The sequence below is a fragment of the Phodopus roborovskii genome, unplaced genomic scaffold (assembly GCF_943737965.1).
Source record: "Phodopus roborovskii unplaced genomic scaffold, PHOROB, whole genome shotgun sequence".
In the NCBI taxonomy this organism is placed as follows: Eukaryota; Metazoa; Chordata; class Mammalia; order Rodentia; family Cricetidae; genus Phodopus; species Phodopus roborovskii.
Genome location: NW_026126416.1, coordinates 22,648,211 through 22,670,507, shown reverse-complemented (window position 1 = coordinate 22,670,507; position 22,297 = coordinate 22,648,211). Strand labels below are relative to the sequence as shown.

The window sequence follows — 22,297 nt, the reverse complement described above, 5'->3', positions numbered from 1 at the left end:
AAACTGGATACAACCCCAAATGGCTATCCCCAGTAAAATGGTGTTATGGTTTGGATGAGTAGTCCCCACAAAATAGCTCATGGGTGGAATGCTTGGTCTGCAACTGGTGGAGACCTAGCTGGAGGAAGAAGTCATAAGGCCTGTCCCTGGTCCCTATATCTTGTTCCAGTCCCCCTACCCAGACCATCTTTCTGTCCACCATGAGGTTAAACATCCTCCTCCATGCATTCCCACCACCATGACACTGAGACAGTCTGCCTGTCCTAGGTAGGGTTACTATTGCTATGATAAAACACCATGACCAAAAGCAAGTTAAGGGGAAAAGGTTTCTTTGGCTTACATTTGCATATCACTGTTCAACACTGAAGGCTGAAGAAAGTCAGGACAGGAACTCAAACAGGGCAGGAACCTCAAAGCAGGAGCTGATGCAGAGGCCATGGAGAGGTGCTGCTTACTGGCTTGCTCTTCATAGCTTGTTCTGCTTTGAGAGCCTAGTTTGGTATGGTTTGGGTTTTTGTTTGTTTGTTTGTTTGTTTTTGAGACAGGGTTTTTCTTATGTATCCCTGGCTGCCCTGGAACTTACTCTGTAGACCAGGATGGCCTCAAACTCACAGGGATCTGCCTCTGCCTTCTGAGTTCTGGGATTAAAGTCATGTGCCACCATGCCTGGCGAGCTTTCTTATAGAACCCAAGCCCAAGGGTGGCATAACCCACAATGGGCTGGGCCTTCTCCATCAATCCCTAATTAAGAAAATGCCCCACAGGCTTATGTACAGACTGACATTATGGAGGGATTTTCTTTCAATTAGGCTTCCTCCTCTTGGATAACTATAGCTTATGTCAAGCTGACATAAAACTAATCCAGTAAGTCCACTGCCTCACCACAGTCTAGAAATCAGTGGAGCTCAGGAATGTGGACTGAGATCTCTGAAACTGAGTTGAAGTAAGAATTTCTCTCTATAAGTTGTTTAGACAAGTATTTTGTCACTGTTATGAGAACATTAATTGTTGTATTAATATTTAGCAATTAATGTGAAAGAATTTGCTGTATGTGTGTGCCTGTAGCACATGTAAATGAATCTTCCAGATGAGATATTTAGCAGGAGTCAGTACTCGCAAAAGAGTAGGGTCTATCAGTTACCAAGTACAGAAACAAGCAAAGTTGACCTATGGGGGGGGGGTAGGAGTCAGAATGGTGAGCCTAGGAAGGACAGAGCTGAGAAAGGGCCTTCTGGGTACTGGTCTATTTCCTCTTTGGTGTGCTGATTTTATAAGTGTGTCTTGTTTGCGTCCAGTTCCTGATGTGGAAGTAAAGACCAAATGAGAACAGAGAAGCCATTTAATCAGAGCCTGAGAGAAGATGGAACCTCAATTGAGAAAATGCCCCCACCACATTAGCCTGTGCTGCACTTTCTGAATTAGTGATGGATGTAGGAGGGCTTAGCTCACTGTGAGTGGTGGAGTAAGATGTGGGGAGCAAGTCAGAAGGCAGCATTCTTTTGTCAGCTTGTGTCAGTTAGTGCCTCCAGGTTCCTTCCCTGCTTGAATTCCTACCTTGACTTCTCTGGATGACAGACTATAGGCTCTAAAGTGAAATAACCCTTTCCTCTGCATGTTGCTTGTGTGTGTGTGTTGTTTTTTTTAAATGTGGTGAAGACTCAAAAGCAGGCAGTGGCTGGGAAATATTAGGAGGAGGGAGATTAAGGTACTGTCCTAGGAGGTTGTTGGTATGGGGAATACAGACGTGACATCTCATAATTGGCTTTTTTGCTTGGTCCTGATCATAAGATGTGGAGAAGTGGTTGTGTGAAGGCTAGGAGCTGACATCTCTAGCTCTGCATTGATTTCTGCACAGGTTGAGTCTAGCTCCCTTGGTTTCCCAAAATGCTCACTGCCAGGATTTTGTGTCGGACTTCTATTGCCATTTAGGAACAGTCACTTTCCATTTGCAGGTTCGTTTTCTGAAACAGAGGGGCATGAGCATTGAGACGGGCTGCTATGCTGAACTAGATGGGACATCCCACTTCTCCAAGCTCTTCACCCCTCCTGACGTCAGATTTCCTAGCTACTTAGAGTCCCACACCCACAACCTAAATGTTTCAAACAACAGAGAGGCAAATATCAATTACTCTGCACCCATTGTCTCCCAAACTACCATATGAGGTTTCTGTGAATGGGACTACCTTGTACCGGCACCTACCACCTGGCTGGTGTGGGACTCAAGTGCCAATTCAATTGTCATGCCCTTTACCTTAGCTTACCTCTTTAGGAAAGCTAATTTCAGGATTCTTGCTCAGGCTATCCAAGTGGTGTCTTTGGAACTTTGCTAAACAATCCTATAAAAAACATTCAATAGGATTCTATTTTTTTTTAAATTGTCAATTAGATGCTGACTTACCTGACTTCTTTTACAAAGCTTCCAGGTACTTGTTCCTTATGCAGGAGTCTGATGTAAACAAATGACTAATTATAGTTACATTATCCTTCTACAGAACTCTGGTACATAGTCCAGCTAGTTGTACAATTGCAACCTTAGGTTAACTCTCTAACATCATTCACTGTTAATCTTGTAAAATTTCTTCCCTCATTAACTTTGTCTCTTAATGTTCTCATTACCTATTGACTTATGCTCTGGATCTTTGTATCTGTTATTATGTTTTATTGTAGCCCTTTGGATGGACCCTCCTGAGGCACTTTGACTGCTGCTGCTTGAAACAGTAAAAGAGAGACCAGGGTTCCCCAAACCCATGAAAACAGTTTGGGTGACCTCTGAAAGGGGGACTAATGGGTCCCAGGCCATTTACTTCGTCACTCTTTTTCTCCACTCTGGGCATTGTTTTTGAGACTCAGAATTAAAACATCTGGGTTGAAACCTTCTTTGCATCAGTTAACTTTTCTGTCTCGCCAGCACTCAAAGAAACCTTAGAGAAATATCAAATCAATTTAACATCCTTCAGGACCAACTGGATTCTTTGCAATACTCCCTGACTAGATGTGACTACTGCTGAGGATGGGCTCTGTGCCCTCCTCCAAGAATGATGCTGTGTCTGCACCAATAATAAATCCTAACTGGTTTGAGATATAGGGATGGGAGTGTGGGGATCTGTGGTAGTTTGAATGTAATTGGCTCCCATAAATTCATAGGGAGTTGCTCTGTTTGGAGGTGTGGCTTTGTTGGAGTAGGTGTGGCTTTCTTGGAGGAAGTATGTCACTGTGGAGGTGGGCTTTAGGATCTCATATATGCTCAAGCCACACCCACTGTCTTAGTTCACTTCCTGTTGCCTGCAGATCAAGATATAGAACTCTTAGCTCCTTCTCTAGTACCATGTCTGCCTGCATGTGGCCATGCTTTTCACGATATAATGAACTAAACTTCTGAAATTGCAAGCCACCCCAATTAAATGTTTTCCTTTATAAGAGTTGCCATGGTCATGGTATTTCTTCACAGCAATAGAAATGCTAACTAAAACAGGGTTTAAAGACACAGGTGTGCAGAGCCAGACAAACCTAAGACTTCCTCAGAGGCCCTGATGAATGGACAAAGGGAACTTTTAGTTCTGTGTCCCTGTTCAGGAATAAATTTGGCAAGGCCGGTCTGATGTTGGAGCCTGTGCCTTGCAAGAGTTGAGGCTGCCATTTTTGGGGATCCAACTCATCCTCCTGAGCTGTGTTATCATTCCTAAGGCAACCGTGTCCCGTGTTTTCTTTGCCAACATTGTCTGACTTAGCTCTCTGCTGACCTTACCCCCTCAAAAACAATAATAACAACAACAAAGGAAAAAAAAACTACAAAAGAGGCTGTACTTCTTTTCCTCTCTCTCAACCTCAACAGGGTCTCTCTGCATAGCCCTAGCTATATAGACCAGGCTGGCCTCAAACTTACAGAGTTCTACCTGCCTCTGTCTTCCAAAGGCTGGGATCAAAAGGTGTGTATCACCACACCCAGCTGGTGTACTTAGTAAACTTTCTTGGTATAAGAAAAGGTTTGTGAACAAGGTATGGTGGTGAATGTCTTGTACTCAGGAGGCAGAGGCAGACAGATCTCTGAGTTTGAGGATAGCCTAGACTATAGAGAGAGTTTTAGGACCACCAGGGCTACACAGACAAACCCTGTATCAGACCCCCCTTGTGGAATAACCTTTTTGTACACTGTGAAGATGTGTTACTCTGATTGCATTAATAAAAAGCTGAGCCAGGAGGTAGTGCACACCTTTAATCCCAGCACTCAGGAGGCAGAGGCAGATAGATCTTTGTGAGTTTGAGATCAGCATGGTCTACAAAGTGAGTTTGGGGGTAGAATGCTTATCTAGCCCTGTGCTTGATCCCTTCTGGGAAAAAGGTTTGTTTGTTTGTTTTTCCTCCACAAAAGTAATTAGTATAAGAAAAGTGAGACAGAGAAGCCCACAGACTTGATTTCAACAGGCTGAGACTGCATTGTTGTAACAGTAAGGGGTCCCAGCCTTTCCATGGGATAAAGGTTGTATTGTGCCCTGAGTCCAGACCCCCAAAGACCACCAAAAGACCAGATACAATGCAAAAGCAAAGAGTCTTTTTTATTATTCCAGTACGCTGGGGCTTACCACCCTATACAAAGGCAAGATGTCGGTGACCCTGAGAAGGAGGTGGGGCTCCTTTTAAGCCTCACCAAGGGGAGTGAGTGTCTAAGGAAGTTAGATCTTAAGCAAGTGTCAATCATATTGATATGTTTTAATTGGCTGGGACTAGTCAGGGGCTGGTGGGGGCTACAGTTTTCTATTTTTAGACAGGCCTGGACAAGTCCCAGGCCCCGTCCTTGAGCTGCTGTGGAGGCTGGCTCAGGCCTGGCCTGGCCTAGTACTGCATGTACCAGGCATCCTCCTTGCTGTTGGGGATGTTGGAGATTGATTGCTCTTTATTCATGGATTTTCCTCAGAAACCACTGTAACGAGTATGGGTTTTTCCTCCGCCGCCAGTCTTGTTCTGCTGCTGCGCCAGCCCCAATTAACACACAGAGACTCTGTATTTGATACAATGCTGTTGGCCCGGTTACTTGTTTCTTATCGGCTAGCTCTGCCTTAATTATTAACCCATTTCTGCTGATCTATGTATTTCTCTTACTGGGGAGCCGGAGGCATACTGCTTTCTCCAGACTCTCCATCTTGACTCCTCCTTCCTACTTCCTATTTCCTCCTTGTCTCCTAGTCCCTCCTATCTTCCTTTCCTATTGGCCAACAGTGCTTTATTATTAACCAGTATGAGAAACCTGTACAGAATGACATCTCCCATCAAACCACTTGTTCAGTGTCAGGAAACTGAAACTGAAGCTTGATCTCTGAGAGAAGACTGAGCAGGCTATTACGGCATCTGCTCTGTCCTTTCAGGTTGAGCGCATTTATAGCTATTTTGTGGTTTGACTGGGAGCAAGGTGAGTTGTTTTTGATACCTGGGCATATTGTTTCTGTAGATGGAGCAGGTGGAGTAGGCTGGGGCTAAGCCATTCTTTACTGCTCAAGGCTGTTGTCTAGTATAGCCTGACTTAATTCCTCCTGACCCAAGATTATTACCCAACAGCTCATATTACCCAAGAACTCATATTTCCTGAATCTCCCCCTTCCCCTTTGTGCCCAGTAGCCAATGAAGTTAGAATGTGGAGTCTTAGCTATGGGAAAAGCATTTAATTGGGCTTACAGTTTCAACGGGTCAGAGTCCAGGATGATGGAGAGAAGGCATGGCAGCATGAACTGTTGAGAGCTCACTTCTGAAACACTGCAATCAGGAAGCAGAGAGCACATTGGGAATGGCAGGACTCTTGGAACCTTAAACCTCCTCCAAGGCCATACCTCCTAATCCTTCCCAAACATTTTCACCAACTGGGGACCAAGTGTTAGAACATATGAGCCCTTGGGACCCATTCCCGTTCAAACCACACAACCTCCAAGTCCTACATCACGGACTGCATGATCTTTCTCTTCCATGACTTACTGTTCTAATGACAGTTTTAGACTTGTTAGTCCATAGCCACTCATGTGCAGCAATTCTGCCATCATTTCTTCTAAAACTTGTTTATCTATATGTGTGAATGTCCACCCTGGCCAAATGCTGCTTGCAATGGGGTTTCAACCTGGGGGGAGGGGCAGGGTCTGGGACCTCTTCCCCTTTGCACTCTTGTGTTCTTTGTGGGGTTGGGATATTCTACTCAAAAACAAGCTCCTGGATCTTAGAAGGTATGGCAGGGTGGGCTGTCATTTGCATCCTAGGAAAGCTTAGTGGGTCCCTTCATTGTCAGATTTTTCTCCCATGAATTTTTAGCTTCTTTATTGATAATCCCTTTAAAAAATTTATTTATCTTTTTTCTTTCTTTCTTTTTTCCAAGACACAGTTTCTCTGTGTAGCCTTGGCTGTCCTGGAACTCACTCTGTAGAGCAGGCTGGCCTCAAACTCATAGAGGTCCTCCTGCCTCTGCCTCCTAAGTGTTGGTATTAAAGGTGTGCACTACACTTCTTGGCAAAAAAAAAAAAAAGTTTTATTTTGTCCTAACGAGAGTTTCTATTGTTGTGATAAAAGACCACAATCAAAGTAAATCTGGGAGGAAAGAGTTTATTTCTTCGTAGAATTCTCAGGTCCCACTCTATGACTATGGGAAGTCAGGATAGGAACTCCAGGCCAGAACCTGGAGTCAGGAAGTCAGAAGCCATGAAGGAGTGCTGCTTACTGGCTTGCTCCTTATGTTTTGCTCAGTCAGTGTTCTTTCTTTTTTTAACTTCTGTTGGCTTTTAAAAATACTTTTATTATTTTTAGTTATGTGTAGGTATCTGTGTGTGCAGGCAGGTATGTGCACACGAGTGAAGGTGTCCTTGAACACATCACATTTCCTGGGAATTGAAGTTACTTATGGTTGTGAGCCATCTGATATGGGTGCTAGAAATGAACTCAGGTCCTCTGGATGAATAGCAAGTACTCTTAACCACTGAGTCTTCACTCCAGGCCCTCACCCTATCCAGAGATGTCAACACCCCCAGTGAACTGGGCCCTCCCGCATCCATCATTAATCAAGAAAATGCCTACACATTTAATTGAGGTTCCTGTTCCCAAATAACTGAAGTTTGTGTCAAGTTGACACAAAATAAAAAGCAAACAAAGTAAAACAACTAAAACATAACCACATGGGTAATATGTGAATACATATAAAATTCTGAGTTTGTCAATTTTCAATAGAAATGCAGGTCCTTTGGGAAACTTGTTAAATGCAGGTTCTAACCTACTGAACCTTGGGTAGGGACCGAGACTGCCTTTCTAAAGAGCCCTTGTTATTTTAAATAAAAGCAAAGAACAATGATTAGAAATGGATGTCCTTTATCCCACTGAAATTGGATGTATCTCTTATGGCACCCCATGATGTGATCTTGCTAAGCTTTGTTGAATTGGGTTTAGTTTCTGACCATAAATGACATGACAGTACAAATAATTTGGTTTCTGTCAGTTGCTTGAGAGCCCTGTGGTTTAGGTTTTTTAACCACATGCAGGATGAACCACCTAAACCATCTAGAAAATGGAGAAGATAGCAAACCAGAGCCCGGATCCTACTGGCCACAAGACATGATCATGAATTGATGAATCAGCATTTTCTTCAGTAATCTAATACCATTCCTAACACCTGTATTGAGGTTACATTGGTCAGCTTTCCATCACAAAAATCATCATAATCTTTTTTTAAAAAAGATTTATTATGTATACAGTGTTCTGTTGCATGTATCCCTTCAGGCCAGAAGAGGGCGCCAGATCTCATTACAAATGGTTGTGAACCATCATGTGGTTGCTAGAAATTGAACACAGGACCTCTGGAAGACCAGCTAGTGTTCTTAACCACTGAGCCATCTCTCCAGCCCACAATAATGCAATCTTGAGACAATTATAAAGAAAAGCAAACAGCTCATTGGGCTTATGGCATTGGAGGTTCCAGTCCATGATCAAGTGGTCACCACTGCTTTGGACCTCTGGTCAGATGGTACACAGTGACAGGAATATGTATCAGAGGTCCTACCTCCTGTTTGTCCCTAGTATCTGGAAAGTTTCTATACCCCGATAAGCCTCTCCACTGATGCAGCAATCCAAATCAGACCAAATCAAACTGAATTAGAAAAATCCCATGTTTATTTAATGGATACAATGTTCCCAGATGGCCTTCCAGTCCCCCAAAGAGGAGATGGGAAAGGGAGACTGGAAAAACCACAAGTCTTGTTTCTGGAGGGCAGTTTAAATATCCTGTGGGAGTGGTCTTGAGCATCTCTTGTGCAGGGTTCATCATTTGGTGGGCTTTCTGAGATGCAGCAGGGTTTGGAGGGAGATGGAGGAGTGAACTTGGGTGAGATTTCCACCATAACATATCTCTCCACAATATGATGGTCAACATTGTCAACTTGATTTGATTGAGAGTTGCTGTAAAGCAAACTTATGTTAGTAAAACACATGACCAAAGAAACTTAAGGAAAGTGGGTTCATTTTGGCTTAGGGTTGGAGAGTGCAGAGCCAGGGAAACATGGTGGCTTGAGTGTGAGGTGACTGGTCACATTGTGTTTATGGTGAGGAGGAAGAGATGAATGCCGGTGCTCTGCTAGATTTCACTAGTGTATTCAGTCAGGACTCCAGTGCATGGGCTAGCACTACCCACATTAGTACCCCTAAGTTAAACCCTTCTGGAAACACTTTCACAGGTAATGCCTGAGCCATGTTCCCTATTTAAACCTATTTGACAATGATTATCAGCCATCAGTTTGTATGAGTGTTAGTATTTCTATTGCTGTGAAGAGACACCATGACCACAGCAACTCTTATAAAGGAAAACATTTAATTGTGTGGCTTACAGTTTCAGAGGTTTAGTCCATTATCTTCATGATGGGACATGGCAGCATGCAGGCAGACATGGTGCTGGAGAAGGAGCTAAGAGTTCTGTATCTTAATCCATAGACAACAGGAAGTGAACTGAGATTATAGGGTGTGACTTGAACATATGTGATACTTCAAAGCCCACCTACACATTGAAACACTTCCTCCAACAAGGTCGCACCTCTACAGTGACACACTTCCTCCAACAAGGCCACATGTACTCCAACAAAGCCACACCTCCCAATAATGCCATTCCTTTTGAGATTATGGGGGTCAATTGCACTCAAACTATCACAGGATGTTCTCAACCTATTGGAGTTGGCAATGAAAATCAGCCATCAGTTTGTATGGGTACTTCCAAGAGGTTTAACAAGGGAGAAGACTGGAGCATTGGCTTCACCATCCAGTAATCTGGGACCTGTGGGAATGAAGTGGGAGGAAACCCATTAGGACAGGCATTCTCATTTGGCTTCCTTAAGGCACATGCATTTTTTGTAACTTGACATTCTGTCATGTCTTCTGTTCAAAGCAATGGATCCACCCATGCTTAGACTGAGATCTCTAAAACCACAAGTCAAAATAAATCATTCCTTCTTATAAACTACTGCCTTGTTTACCACAGCAGTGAGGAGCTACCTAACACATCAGTCTTTATGGGATGCTCATTCAAACCTGTACGTACTGCAGCAATAGATATTAAGCCAACTTCCCCTTTCAAAAAACCCCAAACACCACCATCACTACCGCATAGTTATTATGAGTTACGATTTCAGGTGCAGGTTAGCTGGGTCCTCTGGTTCAAAGGCTTTCAGAAGGCGCCCTTGGCTGCATCAATTCATGTCGGACAAATGTGGTGGGAGCAAGACAGCACCATCATGTGGCAAGACAGGAAGGTAGAGATGATAATGGGGAAAGGGACCCACTTCTAATCTCAGCTTGACTCCATCTGTTAAAGGTCTCACTGTCTCCTACTACTGTCACTCTAGGGGCCAAGCTTCTAATACAGGAATCTAACCATGGTAACTTTCTATAGAGAGAAAGGAGGAGGGACTATGAAAAACTGGACTTCTCTGGACATAACACATACGTTGATTTTATGTTGGAAATCATGTTACTCTTCTATGTAATTATAAAGCTAAATTTAATTGTTTATTTACTTATTCATTAATGTATTTATTGAAAGAGGGTCATGTATAGAGCCGGCCTTGAGCTCACTGTATAGTGGATGACATTGAACTTCTGACTTTTTGTCTCTCTCTCTCAGTACAAGGATTATAGAAATGCTCCATTGTGTCTGATGTGTGTGGTGCTGGAGATGGAGCCCAGGGCTTTAGGCATGCTAGGCAAGCACTCTTCCAACTGTGCTGCATTCCAGAACTAAACTTAAACATCAAATCCTTATCAAACAGAATTGAGTTCAAATGGAAAACAATTTTGTGTTGATTGCTGATCTCCATGAAGAGAAATTAATTCAAGTGACTTTCAAATATAACAATCCTTTCTGTGGTATGTCCTAAAGACATAAAGAACTGCAAACAATATTAATATTTTAATTCTGAAACCATTACCTATCTGATAAGTACTAATGTTTCTAGAACTTGAAGTTTAGGGTGAGATAAGATAGAAATGTAAGTCAAATATATTGAATGTCAGCAACTATAAAAATTAATGGGAAAATATTAGAATAAGTTCAGGATGTGTTTTTCTACTCAAAAATGCAGTTTGGGGCTTGCAGGATGGCCTGGTCAGTAAAGTACTTGCCATGCAGGAATATGGACCTGAGCTCAGATATCTAGAACATACAGAAAAAGCAGGACATGGTGCTGTGTCTGTATTCCATGCCTTGAGGATGCGGTGGAGATAGGTGGATCTCTGAAGCTCATTGGCTGGCCAGACAGGCTGAATGAGTGAGCTTTAGGTTCAGTGAAAGACTGTCTCAAAGAAAAAATGTGGAGCTCATCCAAGTTCTACTTCAGCCTCCCCCCCACATACTTGCTTACACACACACACACACACACACACACACACACACACACACACACATTCTATCTATAGAAGGGCCTAGACATGATGAAAAACCCAGTATTACTTATTTTTCATTGCTGTGATGAAATAGTGGGGCCAATGAAACTTATGGAGAGAAGGGTTTATTTGGGCTTTTAGTTCCATAAAGATAAGGGTCTTTAGGTTTCTGTTTACCCAAAACAAAGTCCTTCTGTTTAGGAAATTGTACCCAGCACTGCTGTTTTGGAGGATGCTGCTTTGGTTCTAACAAACAGTATTTAAGACAATATCATCTTTTCCTCTACAATGATGCTCTAATCTTATACTCTCAGAAGACAAATGCAGCTCTGATTCATTGGAAGCCTAGGGCAGACTGTGGGCTCTAAGTTGCTTCTAAGAGTTGTCTCTTTCCTGATGGTTTTATGTGATACCAATCCATACTGAAGATAGCTGGCCTGTTTAGTAACAGGATATTGCATAGATAATGGAGTATGACCTCCCAGCCTATGTCATAAAAGACACTGCCACCTCTGTTTTCTCACAGAACACCACTTCTGCGGAAAACCAACTGCTATGTTGTGAGGATGCTTCAGCTTCCCTAGACGCTTCCTGCTAATCACCAATAATACTACCTTGCCAGTCTCATGATATCCAGGCATAATCCTTCAGCCCATTTTCATTGACAGTACTTCTTCATCCTTTCTTAATTTTATGCATACAAGTGTTTTGCCTGCACATCTTTCTGTGTACTATGGGTGTGCCTGATGCCTGCAGAGGTCAGAAGAATGTTTGATCATCTGGAATTAAGAGTTATGGATAGTTTTGAGCTACTATGTAGGTGCTAGAAACTGAGCTGTTCCTCTGCAATATCAACACACGCTCTTAACCACTGACCTATCTCTTCAGCCCAAACTGTACCTTTAAAAGACTTGAAGACTAAATTTTTCAGCTAAGTAATTCCTGATTTCCTTACAGCAACATTCCTCTAACCTAGCAATAAACAACTAATATGGTGTTACACCACAGAAGCAGCTCTAGCTCAGCAAGTCGCTTCTTTTAGAACTTGGTCAGTTCCTCTGAGGTGCCCAATGGTGCTTGCTTGCTCTGCCTTGTACAACAGAAAATGGAGACCGAGAGTCATAAAAACCGCAATAATGTTCTCTCCGAAAAACCTGTCCTAACCACAGAGAAGGGAAACTTACTTCCTTTTGTTTGTTTTTCAAGATGGGGTTTTTCTCTGTGTAGCTCTGGCTCTCCTGGAACTTGCTCTATAGACCAGGCTGGCCTCGAACTCAGAGATCCACCTACTTCTGCCTCCTGAGTGCTGGGATTAAAGGCGTGTGCCACCACTCTTCAGCTCTTGCTAATTTCATTTCACTTTTTGGAGGTAAACAGCTATGCTTAATCATAGTTTATTCCATTGCTAATAGTCCTCTTTTTAAAAATGTTAACAAAGACTATTACACAAATTACAAACGAACAATTGATGAAATATTACATTGTGAATGTATGTAACCACTCAGATTAAGAAACATTACCAGTCTGTCACAGCACAGCAAACCACTTGTCCTGTAACCCTAATGACCTGAGTTTAATATAAAAGATGGAGAGAAATATCTCCATAAAATCATCCTCTGATTTCCACATGGGCACTACGGTATAGACACGTGCCCTCATTAAAAAAAAAAAAAAACGTTACCAATCTCTTAGAGGCCTTAGTTTCCCTTTCTGCTCCCCCCCCACAGTAATGGTCATCTTAACCTAATATTTTACATTAATATTGAAAAGGCTGGCCTCAAACTACATAAGGGAGACCTCCTGCATTAACTTCTGATCCTCCTGCCTCCACCTCCCAAGTGCCAGGATTCCAGGTAGGTACCACTATGTCCAGCCCTTTTCAGTTCAATAAACTAATTAATGCCAGGTGGTGATGGTGGGGTGGCTGTGGCAGCAGCAATGGCAGCACACTCTTTGACTTCAGCTCTTGGGAGGCAGAGACAGACAGATCTTTTGAGTTCAGGGCCAGTCTGGTCTGCAGAGTGAGTGCCAGAACAGCCAGAGCTATACTGAGAAACCTTGTCTCAAAACAAAACAAAACTTAACTAATTAGTAATTGAAGTGCTGAGGATTAAATTCAGGGTCTTAGGAATATTAGGCAAGTACCTCTGAGATAGACCCCAGTCTCTGAACTTAATACAGAATCTTAAGTACACATTTTTGTCTCCTTTTCTTTAAAACAGGGTGTCACTATGTAGCTTAGGGTGGCTTCAAACACATAGATCTACCCATCTATGCCTCCTGAGTGTCAGGATTGATCATAGTTATGTGCTAACATACCCAACAATTTTCATTTCTGATTTAATATTAAGATTATATAAATGTACTACTTCATTTGATATTATAGGCTATCAGCAAGTTCAGAAACATAAACAATGTAAAGGTTGAGAATTATATTTAAGAGCCAAAGTTGGGCATGGTGGCAGATACATGTGGATGTACACACTCACACACACACTCTAGCTCCCAGGAACCTGAGGTAGGAGCATTTCTGGGCCAGCCTGTGCTATCTGGTGAATTTGAGGCCACTGGAACTATGTAGTTTAAAAAAAAAAAATAGTTGTTTCAAAAAGCTAGGGGTTTTTATTGAAACTTCAATCTATAGCCTTGAACTTGGGTGCCTACTGAATCCTGCTATTATAGGTGTGGACCAACATGCTTTGCTCCAATCTATGCCTTCTTTTAATTACAAAGGCAGAAAATAGCTTAACTTCTTCCATGATGGAAGGGAACCTGAATCCAAGGTTTCCCTACACTAAGAAAGCACTCTCTAGTGGAGCTACATCCTAATTTTTTAAATCTCTATGTTTTTAGATAATTGCCTCATCACCAAATCTAAGCCTTGATTTCCATACTTTACAAATAAAGCTAGCCTGAATTGGTCGAGACTATGTAACTAGTCAAAATCCTATACCCATGCCTGACTCCCCTGACATGCCCTTGGCTTCAATTTTGGCTGAGGCTGCAGAAACAGGAGCAGTAGTGAGAGCTGTTGTTACAGGGGCGGCAGCCACAAATGTAGATGGATTAGCTAAGAAGGCCTTGGCCTTATCAACAAGTGGGGAGGTGTTTTCAGTTGCCACAGACAATGCCAGGCATGGAGGCAAGTCAGATACCCAGTTTACACACAACACTGGAAGCAAGAATGCAGTTTCCTCAGTGATAGCAAGTACTTCTGGCTTGCAGCTTCAATGAATACCAGCTGCATGGTTAGCCCAAAGGAGGAAAGAGGGATACTTTGTTCAGTAGTATGGCTTTGATGGCTCTTTGTCTCATCTATGTCTTGTCTTTATTGATTGCACATAACTCAGAATTCCAATGATGTCCTAAGATTTTAGCAGTGATGCCTAAAGTCTAGTAGGTGCTCTTCTCCGGCCCAAGCCCAGTACTTTGAGTTGGCATGGTGGCTACACATGGGACAGGGACAGGGTGGCTTGGCAGCAGGTATCTTACTGTCAGCATCTAGATGCCTGGTATTCTAGGAGCCATGACAGTGAAATCCCCTGGAGTTACTGAAGGCTGTGAGCATCACATGGGCGCTGGAGTCGAATCCTGACTCTGCTCTTAATTGTTGATTGGTCTCTCAAGCTCTGCTATGGGTATTCTTGATTCTTGTTGTATCTGTATATGTGGTGTTTTTCTGCAGGAGCTGGAGTTTCAAGCAAGGAAACAGGGTTTCCAGAGTTAATCCTACACCATGGGGCACTAGTTTGGAGTGAACATGGGAGTACTATTCGACAGACACAAAAGAAGGTTGGCCTGATATTATTATTAATGATGGAGTAAGTGAAGATATGAGGGTTGTCACTCAGCGGACATTACTATCGCCTCTCCAAAAAAGATACTTAGGAAATTGTGAAAATGCCCCAGTCACTTAAAAATTGATGGAATGTCTTAGGAGAATTGCTAGGTAGGGGTACTTCTGGGGTCAAGGCAGCCTTTGGTAGTGGGGATGTTGGGAAGAGCCTCTAGTATATAAGGGGACCCCTGGACTGTTAGGAAAGACAATTAAAAAAAAATCCAGTTGCCAAATTCTTTTCTGTGCTCCAACACACCATAAAAAAGGGGATCCCTGTCTTCTGCACAAAGCCAACCCAGGGGGCTGGAGCTATTGTTCAGCGATTAGGAGCACTAGCTATTCTTGTAGAGAGGGCAGGGGATAAGCCCTTCACTGTACGGTGAATCCCTAGGCCTTTTCTACCCTCAGCGCGCATTAGGCACGCACCGGGATCACAGACGTACATACACGTATGCAAAAATCCAACCCAACTTCCTGGCCTTCAACACCGCCTCCTTCAGACAGGACGTTAAGTGAAGGATTTAGAAACCACCTCCTCCCGCCAGTTGCCATGGAGACCAACCCCAGTCTTTTCATTCTTCTGGTACCGGGAATGAAGGGTATTAGCCCAAACACAAAGGAAGATACGGTGCCTGGACAGTTCCGATGGTTGTGGGGCCCCTTCCGCAGCTACAGACCCAGACTCAGACCTAGAGACAAAAGCTAAGGTTAGTCACGGCTCAAAGTTCTTCCTTCTGCTAACACTGCTAATGGTTTCGGGGGCTCTCCTGGGCTGAAGGAAGGCACGATTCACGAGCGCCAGCACCCGGCATCGAGGAGAGACTAGGCGACGTCCCGGGAGAGTTCTAGGGAAGAGGAGCCAAGAGGCCACCTCTCTCGTGTTTGCGCAGGAGGGGGCGCCCCTCTCTGAACTCGTCAGTGCGCCGCCGCCATCACTCTAATCCTGCTCTGCTCCGTTGTCCTGAACGCCTGTCATTGGATAGCAGCGCGGCCCCTTCGGCTCGAGCCGCAGAGCCTATTGGACGAGAGCCCTGCCACTCCCCCACACTCAGCTCGGATTGGCTCGCTGCACGTTGGCGCAACGGAAGAGGCGGCAGCCCGCGTGCGCCTGCGCTCAGCGGGCTGCGCGAAGACGGCGAGGCGGCGCTGGGGGCCTGGCTCGGGCGGCAGCGACGGCTGCTGCGGATGGGAGCGGGTCGGCTCTGCGCGCCTATGGAGCGCCAGGGCAGGGCTACCGCCTCCTCAACCTCGGCCGGCGAGTCGGCGTCCGTGGACGCCGAAGCGCGGAGGCGGGAGCCGCTCAGGCGCCGGGCGAGTAGCGCGGTGCCGCCGGGGTCCGGGGCGGCGGAGGGCGTGAGACGGGAACGGCCTGGCTCCCTCAGCGGCACCGTCCCGGTCGTCCGCCCGCGCGGCGAGGGCCTCCGGAAGAGGCGGCCGCGTAAGTGCCCCGGCTGGACGTGGGGGTCCCCGCCACTTCCTCCCTTCCCGCCTCCCGGAGCGTTCTTTTCCTGAGAATGCCTTGCTTTTATTCTTAGAAGGCGCCTCCTATCCCAGACCCTTTGAATTTCCAACCGCGTTTGGCAATTTCGAGCTCACTGGACAACTGTCCCCAGTGAGGCGCCACAGGCCTAACATTCGAGTTTGGACTTGGTACGCCTCTTGCTTGCTTTTCTTCCCGAGAGAATTCAGGTCATCTCACTCTCAGAGATTGCCCCCATTTTTCTTCCAGTGCACGGGAATTCCGGTTTCTGCTGTGGCATCTTGTGCATTAAGGTCTTTTCTTTAGAGGGGTGTCGACCTCAGTGTTGCCTAGGGAGTTACTCTTTCCCGAGAATCGGTTTCTCACTTTACTACCAATTTGTGTTTCTTGCCTTGTGTATTTTCTCCCCTTCAAGACTTGTTGTCTAGCAGCCATTATTATTGTTTTTTAAGTGTCAATTGTCCTGATACTATAATAGGAACTTTGCAGCTTAGCTGAGTTTTACACGTGATTGAGACTTGGTTGTCAGTTTACTATAAGAGGAAGGTTAATGATTAATGCAGGCTGTGAGAGTTGGCCTGGTGTGTGAGGTCAGTGTTCGAAACTAACTGCTCAGTTGCCTTTATCGGTGATTTGAGTGGTTGGATGTAGCGCTGTTTTGTCATGGAAAGTTATATATATTGTCTTTTCTCATTTTGCAAGAGATTTGATAATACAAACTGCAAAAGAGAGATCTGAAGTTTTAAGACCTTTTATCTGGTGCTAGGGATTGAACCCAGGGCTTTCTGTAAGTTAGGCAGCACTCTGCTCACTGAGCCATGTCCCTTACATTTTTTTCAAGTTTAAACAAACCACGGGCATTTATTTACTTACTTTTATACTAATTTACTTATTTATTTTGGTGTGTATGGATCTGTGTGTGTGCATGTGAGGGCATATATGGAGAGTTTAGAGGACACTTGCAGGAATTGGTTTGCTCCTATTTGGTGAATCCTGGGGATTGAACTCAGGTGGTCAGCTTTGGAGGCAGGCATCTGTATGTACCCACTGAGCCAGCCAGCCAGCCTCTGATTTATTTGTTTTTTAATATGGTGTCCGATTTTGTACATATTCCTTTTCTTTGCTTTCTCTGATTGTCAGATACATTATGATAAACTACTTCAGATAATGAACCTGCTGAAGAAACTATTTTTTCTTTTTCTGTTGTTTTGGTTATTGTTGGAGATATGGTCTCAATCATAGCTCAGGCTGGCCTTGAACTCATGATTCTTCCACTTCATGAGTACTAAGATTACAAGCAAGACCACCACTCTAGGATTCAGACAAGGAACTGGCTGTTCTTACATCCATTTGATCTTCTGTACTACTCAGGGATACCCTGCTACATGGAGAACATAGCTTGTTGACTTCTGAACCCGTCTAAGAGTGTACTTTATTCGTAAACTCTGAGAGTCCACTGACAACTAAATAATTCTTTATCTCTATTGGAAGAGCCAACTGAGGTTAGAAACTCTTGTGTTACTGTCTTTAAACTTCTTTTTTTTTTTTTTTTTTTTGAGACAGGGTCTTTCTTTTTATCCCTGACTGTCCTACAACTTGATATGTAGACCAGGTTTTGAAGTCAACAGATATCTGCTTCCCGAGTGCTGGCATCAAAGGCATGCACCACCACGTCCAGCTTATACTGCTTTTCTAAGGCAATTGTAACTAGTAGGAGCTAATTTGTTTTGTAACCTGTGATCCTAGTTTATAGTAATGTTGTACCCCACATGTTGCTTGGGCAGTGTGGTTTCCAGACTGGTTTCATCCTAGACTTCTGAATTAGAAAGGACATGAGGGGCATATGTAAGAAATGTAAAGTATTTTTTAAATTACCTGAATTTGGGCTAGAGAGTTGGCTCAGCAGTCAAAAACATTTGTTGCTTTTGTGAAGGGTCTGGGTTGGATTCCTAGCCCAACGTGGTAGCTCACAACTGTCTGTAACTCCAGTTTCAGAGAATCTGGCTTCTTTGGATCTCTCAGGATGCCAGGCACACATGAAGTGCACACACATACATTCAAGCAAAACACTCATAAACATGGAATAATAGATCTCAAAAAATAACTTTAATGTTGTTTGTGTTTGGTCACATGCACTGCGGTGCATATGTGGAAGTCATAGGACAAGTTGTAGGAGTTTGTTCTCTTTCCTTTCACTTTGTGGGTCCCAGGGATTCAGCTCAGGTTGTTAGGCATAGTGGTAAGTACCTTTACCTGCCATCTTACAGACTCAGAAGTTCTTTTAACGACTTTAGATCAGGTGGGTGTTATATGGTTATAGCTACCAATTTTTTAAGAAAAAATTTTCATTTTATGTGCATTGTTTTTTTTGCCTGTTTGATGTTTGTGTGAGGGTGTCAGATCTTGGAGTTACAGACAGTTGTGATCTGCCTTGTGTGTGCTGGGAATTGAAGTCAGGTACACTGGATGAGCAGCCAATACTCTCAGCCACTGAGCTGCCTCTCCAGCCTTATAGCTAACAATTTCTAGGTGTTTGTCAGACACTGTGCCCCAGGTATTTTATTTAGGTCTCATTATCTGATGAGGTAGGGGTTTTGTATGTGAGTGTGGTGAGTGCATTGAGAATTTGGGTGCATGTGCCCATCTAATGTACATGTGGTCCTGAGCAGGGCATAAAGTATCTTCTGTTGCTGTATGATTGCTTGAGTCAGCATCCCTTACTAACAGGAAGTTCACCCTATCAGTAAGGTATCCTATCAGCAAGGATGGCTAGCTAGTGAATTCTTGGGATCCACTCCATCCTCCCTCATATTGAGGGACTGGGGATAGCTCAATTGTAAGGTGCTTGTGTAGAGATGGGGATATGATTTGTATCCTACCACCCACTTAAAAGCATGGTGCAGGCCTAAGATTGAGAGGTGGAGACAAGTGGATCCCTGGGGCCTGCCAGTGTACCCAATTGTTTGAGTTGACTCATGCAGTAAGGTGAAGTGATGAGGTAGATATGCAGTGTTGATTCCTGGTTCCCATTTGCACACCCAGTCAGTCATACACATGAAGCTACTAGTTACTAGAATATCCCACCCTCATGCTGGAATTTGAACTTAGAACCTCATGCATTCTAGGCAAGTACTCTACCAGTGAGCTTTATATTCCCAGCACAGTTATTGCTTGCTTGCTTTATGCATGCATCCATTCATGTTTTAAGACTGAGTTTTTCTGTGTAGCCCTAGTTGTCCTGGAACTTGCTCTGTAGAGCAAACTGGCCTTGAACTCAGAGTTCTGCCAGCCTCTGCCTCATGAGTGCTGTTGTTACTATTCTAAGTCAGTAGAAATAGAAATAGTTTGAGAAAGACAAGAATGGGAATGGGCTAGTAGGCTTGCAAAATGCAGACCCAAAAGCTTTATTCTGTTTTAATGGCCTTTCCAAGACTATTCATCAGTAGTACTGTAACTTTATGCACAATATTTTTTCTGTTTTTATTTCTATCTTCCTTTTGGTGTGTGTGTAGGAGGTGGAGGCCAGAGGAAGACACTGGGTGTCTTGTTCTATATGAGCTGCTTTTGAAACAGTTTCTCACTGAACTTGGAGCTAGGTTGGAGGCCAACAAGCATCAACTTCCTCCTGTTTCCACCCTCCACAGGGATGGGGGAATACACATTCATGCGGCAACAACCAGCTTTTTACCTGAGTGCTTGGATACTAATTCAGGTTCTCTTGTGCAGCAGGTGCTTCAACCACTGAGTCATCTTTCCAGCTTTTGGGACAGTTGTACTTTGTAGCCCTTGCTGGCCTGCACATGGTGGCATTAATCCCACTTAGCTTCCTGAGTGCCATTGAGACTGTAGACATGCATTATAATGCCTGGCTTGCTTCTGCCTATTTTAGGTCTAGTCTACTTTATTTTTCTAGCATTTGAAGTGGTACATGATATATATTTTATTTGATATCATAGGCTTACACTATGTAGTCCAGCCTGTCCTTGAACTTTTAATCATCTTCTTGCTTCAGCCTCTTGAGCACTAGAATTACATACTTGTACCACCATACCCAGCTTAAAATTTGTTTTTAGCTGTGTGTGAAAATATTCCTGTTGACAGAGATCTGTGTGAAGTTTTTACTCATATATCCAGTATGCTTAAATCATTAATGTTAGTTAGCTTATCTACTCAAATGTAATTTCTCTGTGGTGAAAACCTGAAAAATCTTTTAGGGGTGGGGATGTATCTAAATCATGGAGTATGCACATTATAGTATGTGAGGCCTGGGGTTGGGTCCCCTGGGCTATCCTCACCCCCAAATAGTAGACTTATTGCCTGTATCTAGTTATTTGAAAAATCTTATGTTCCTTTTCTCTTCTGGAACTGCTTTTATTTATTTTCTGACATGGGGTGTCATGAAGTACTAGCTAGCCTGAAACTACATATAACCATGCTGGTCTTCAGCTTGCAATGATCCCCTGCCTTTGCCTCTTGAGTACTAGGATTATAGCTGTGCACTACCACTGCATAATTTTGTTTTGTTTTAAAGCGTCCCTTTTCTGTTCTAGTCTCCAGCTGCCCAGTCTTGTCCTCTTTCTTTTCCCTGCGAGACAGATGTGCTGCGTTCACTTCCTACTCCTTTCCTCCTTGATGTCCTTTGTTGAAATTGTGTAAGTATTTTAGATCTTAAAGTCAGCATGCACTTATTCCTCTGTTTATAGCTTGTGGATAAAAATCTTTCTTACAGCTCTTGGAAATGTAAAATTATGCTGCTGTTCATCTGCACAATTCAGACTCTTCGAGTGGCAGTCCTTGTGTGTAAAGTTTCTTTTGGATTCCTGCTTGAAAGCTGTTTGACAAGATAACACTTCTAAACCTTTCTCCTTTATTTGAAGCCTGTGTACCTTTTTCTTCTAACACTCATGTTACTGATGAAGAACACTGTTTACCCTTGTGTAATTTATGTCTCTTCCTAGGAACTTTGGTTCTTCTTAGGGTTTTCTGAAATTTTAGTAAGATTTCTTCACTTATTTTACTTTTGATATATTTTTTTTTTTTTTTCCCCCAGACAGAATTTCTCTGTGTAGCCTTCGCTGTTCTGATGTTCTGAACTTACTCTGTAGATCAGGCTGGCCTAAAACTCACAGAGAAATCCTCTGCCTCCCAAGTGCTGGGACTAAAAGGTGTGCACTACTACCTCCTGGCTTCTTTTCTTTGTTTTTTTGGGACAAGGTCTCACTATGGATCACTAAGTGGCTTAGAACTCAAAGACTGGCCTGTGCTAGGACTAAATATGTATCACATCATACTTGGCTTTAGTAGGATTTTAAAAAAGTCAGGAAGACTTCCACTCTGTCTCAAGAAATTTCTAGAGCTTGTGAGAGAAGGCTTTTGGTTTTGGTTCTACCACTATTTCAGATTTTTGTTGTTCTTGAGAGGCATTTTGGGAGGCTTTCTTAGTTTTGTTTTCTATTTTGTGTGTCTGCATTCCCATTTTACTCTTAAGTGTATTTGTTTGGCTAGAGTATAAAGCCTGTGACTCTCACCCTTCTCCCCCCCCCCCCCTGTACAGTTTAAGATTTGGGTCACTGCTGACCTGTACCTCTGAAGCCTTTCCTCTCTTTTACCAGTATGATCATACATTGGCCTTCTTTCCTAGTTGCAGAAGTGATTATTTCCTAGAGTGTGTAGCCTTTTCTGTAAGCCTTCTTTCACTCAGCTTGCTTTTGAATTTCATAGATAAGTTTATGTTTGGGGGAGTGTTGAAAGCACCCCCCCTCCCCATTATTAGGAACAAACTTTATTCATGTTTTTTTTTTTTTAAGATTTATTTTCCTTTAAAATTTTGTGTATTTGTGTTTGTGTGTCAATATGTGCATGTGAGTGTAGATGCCAGAGGAGGCCAGAAGAATGAATGTTGGATCTCCTGGAGCTGTAGTTACATGTAGTTGTGAGCCACCTGATGTGAGTGGTGGAACTGAACTCTGGTCCTTTGTAAGAGCATTGTGTATTCTTTTCCACTGAGCTATCTCCAGCTCCTACTTATTAGTTTTATATAAGTTTGTAAGTATCTGGTTTTGTTTACTTTTTTAAATCATGCATTCATTTTTGTA

General features: G+C 43.3%; 1 protein-coding gene across 2 annotated transcripts in view; it reads left to right on the top strand.

The window, feature by feature from the left end:
* The first annotated feature begins 15,823 nt into the window (after nucleotides 1–15,823).
* Pank2 (pantothenate kinase 2) overlaps nucleotides 15,824–22,297 on the top strand; it is a 29,007-nt gene continuing 22,533 nt past the window's right edge. Inside the window, exon 1 of one of the 2 annotated variants that reach the window (XM_051183348.1) lies at nucleotides 15,824–16,160. In XM_051183348.1, the coding sequence (XP_051039305.1) occupies nucleotides 15,908–16,160 (253 nt within the window). In that variant the 5' untranslated portion in view covers nucleotides 15,824–15,907. The remainder of the gene's footprint in view (nucleotides 16,161–22,297) is intronic. The other variant, XM_051183347.1, reaches the window with a different exon arrangement.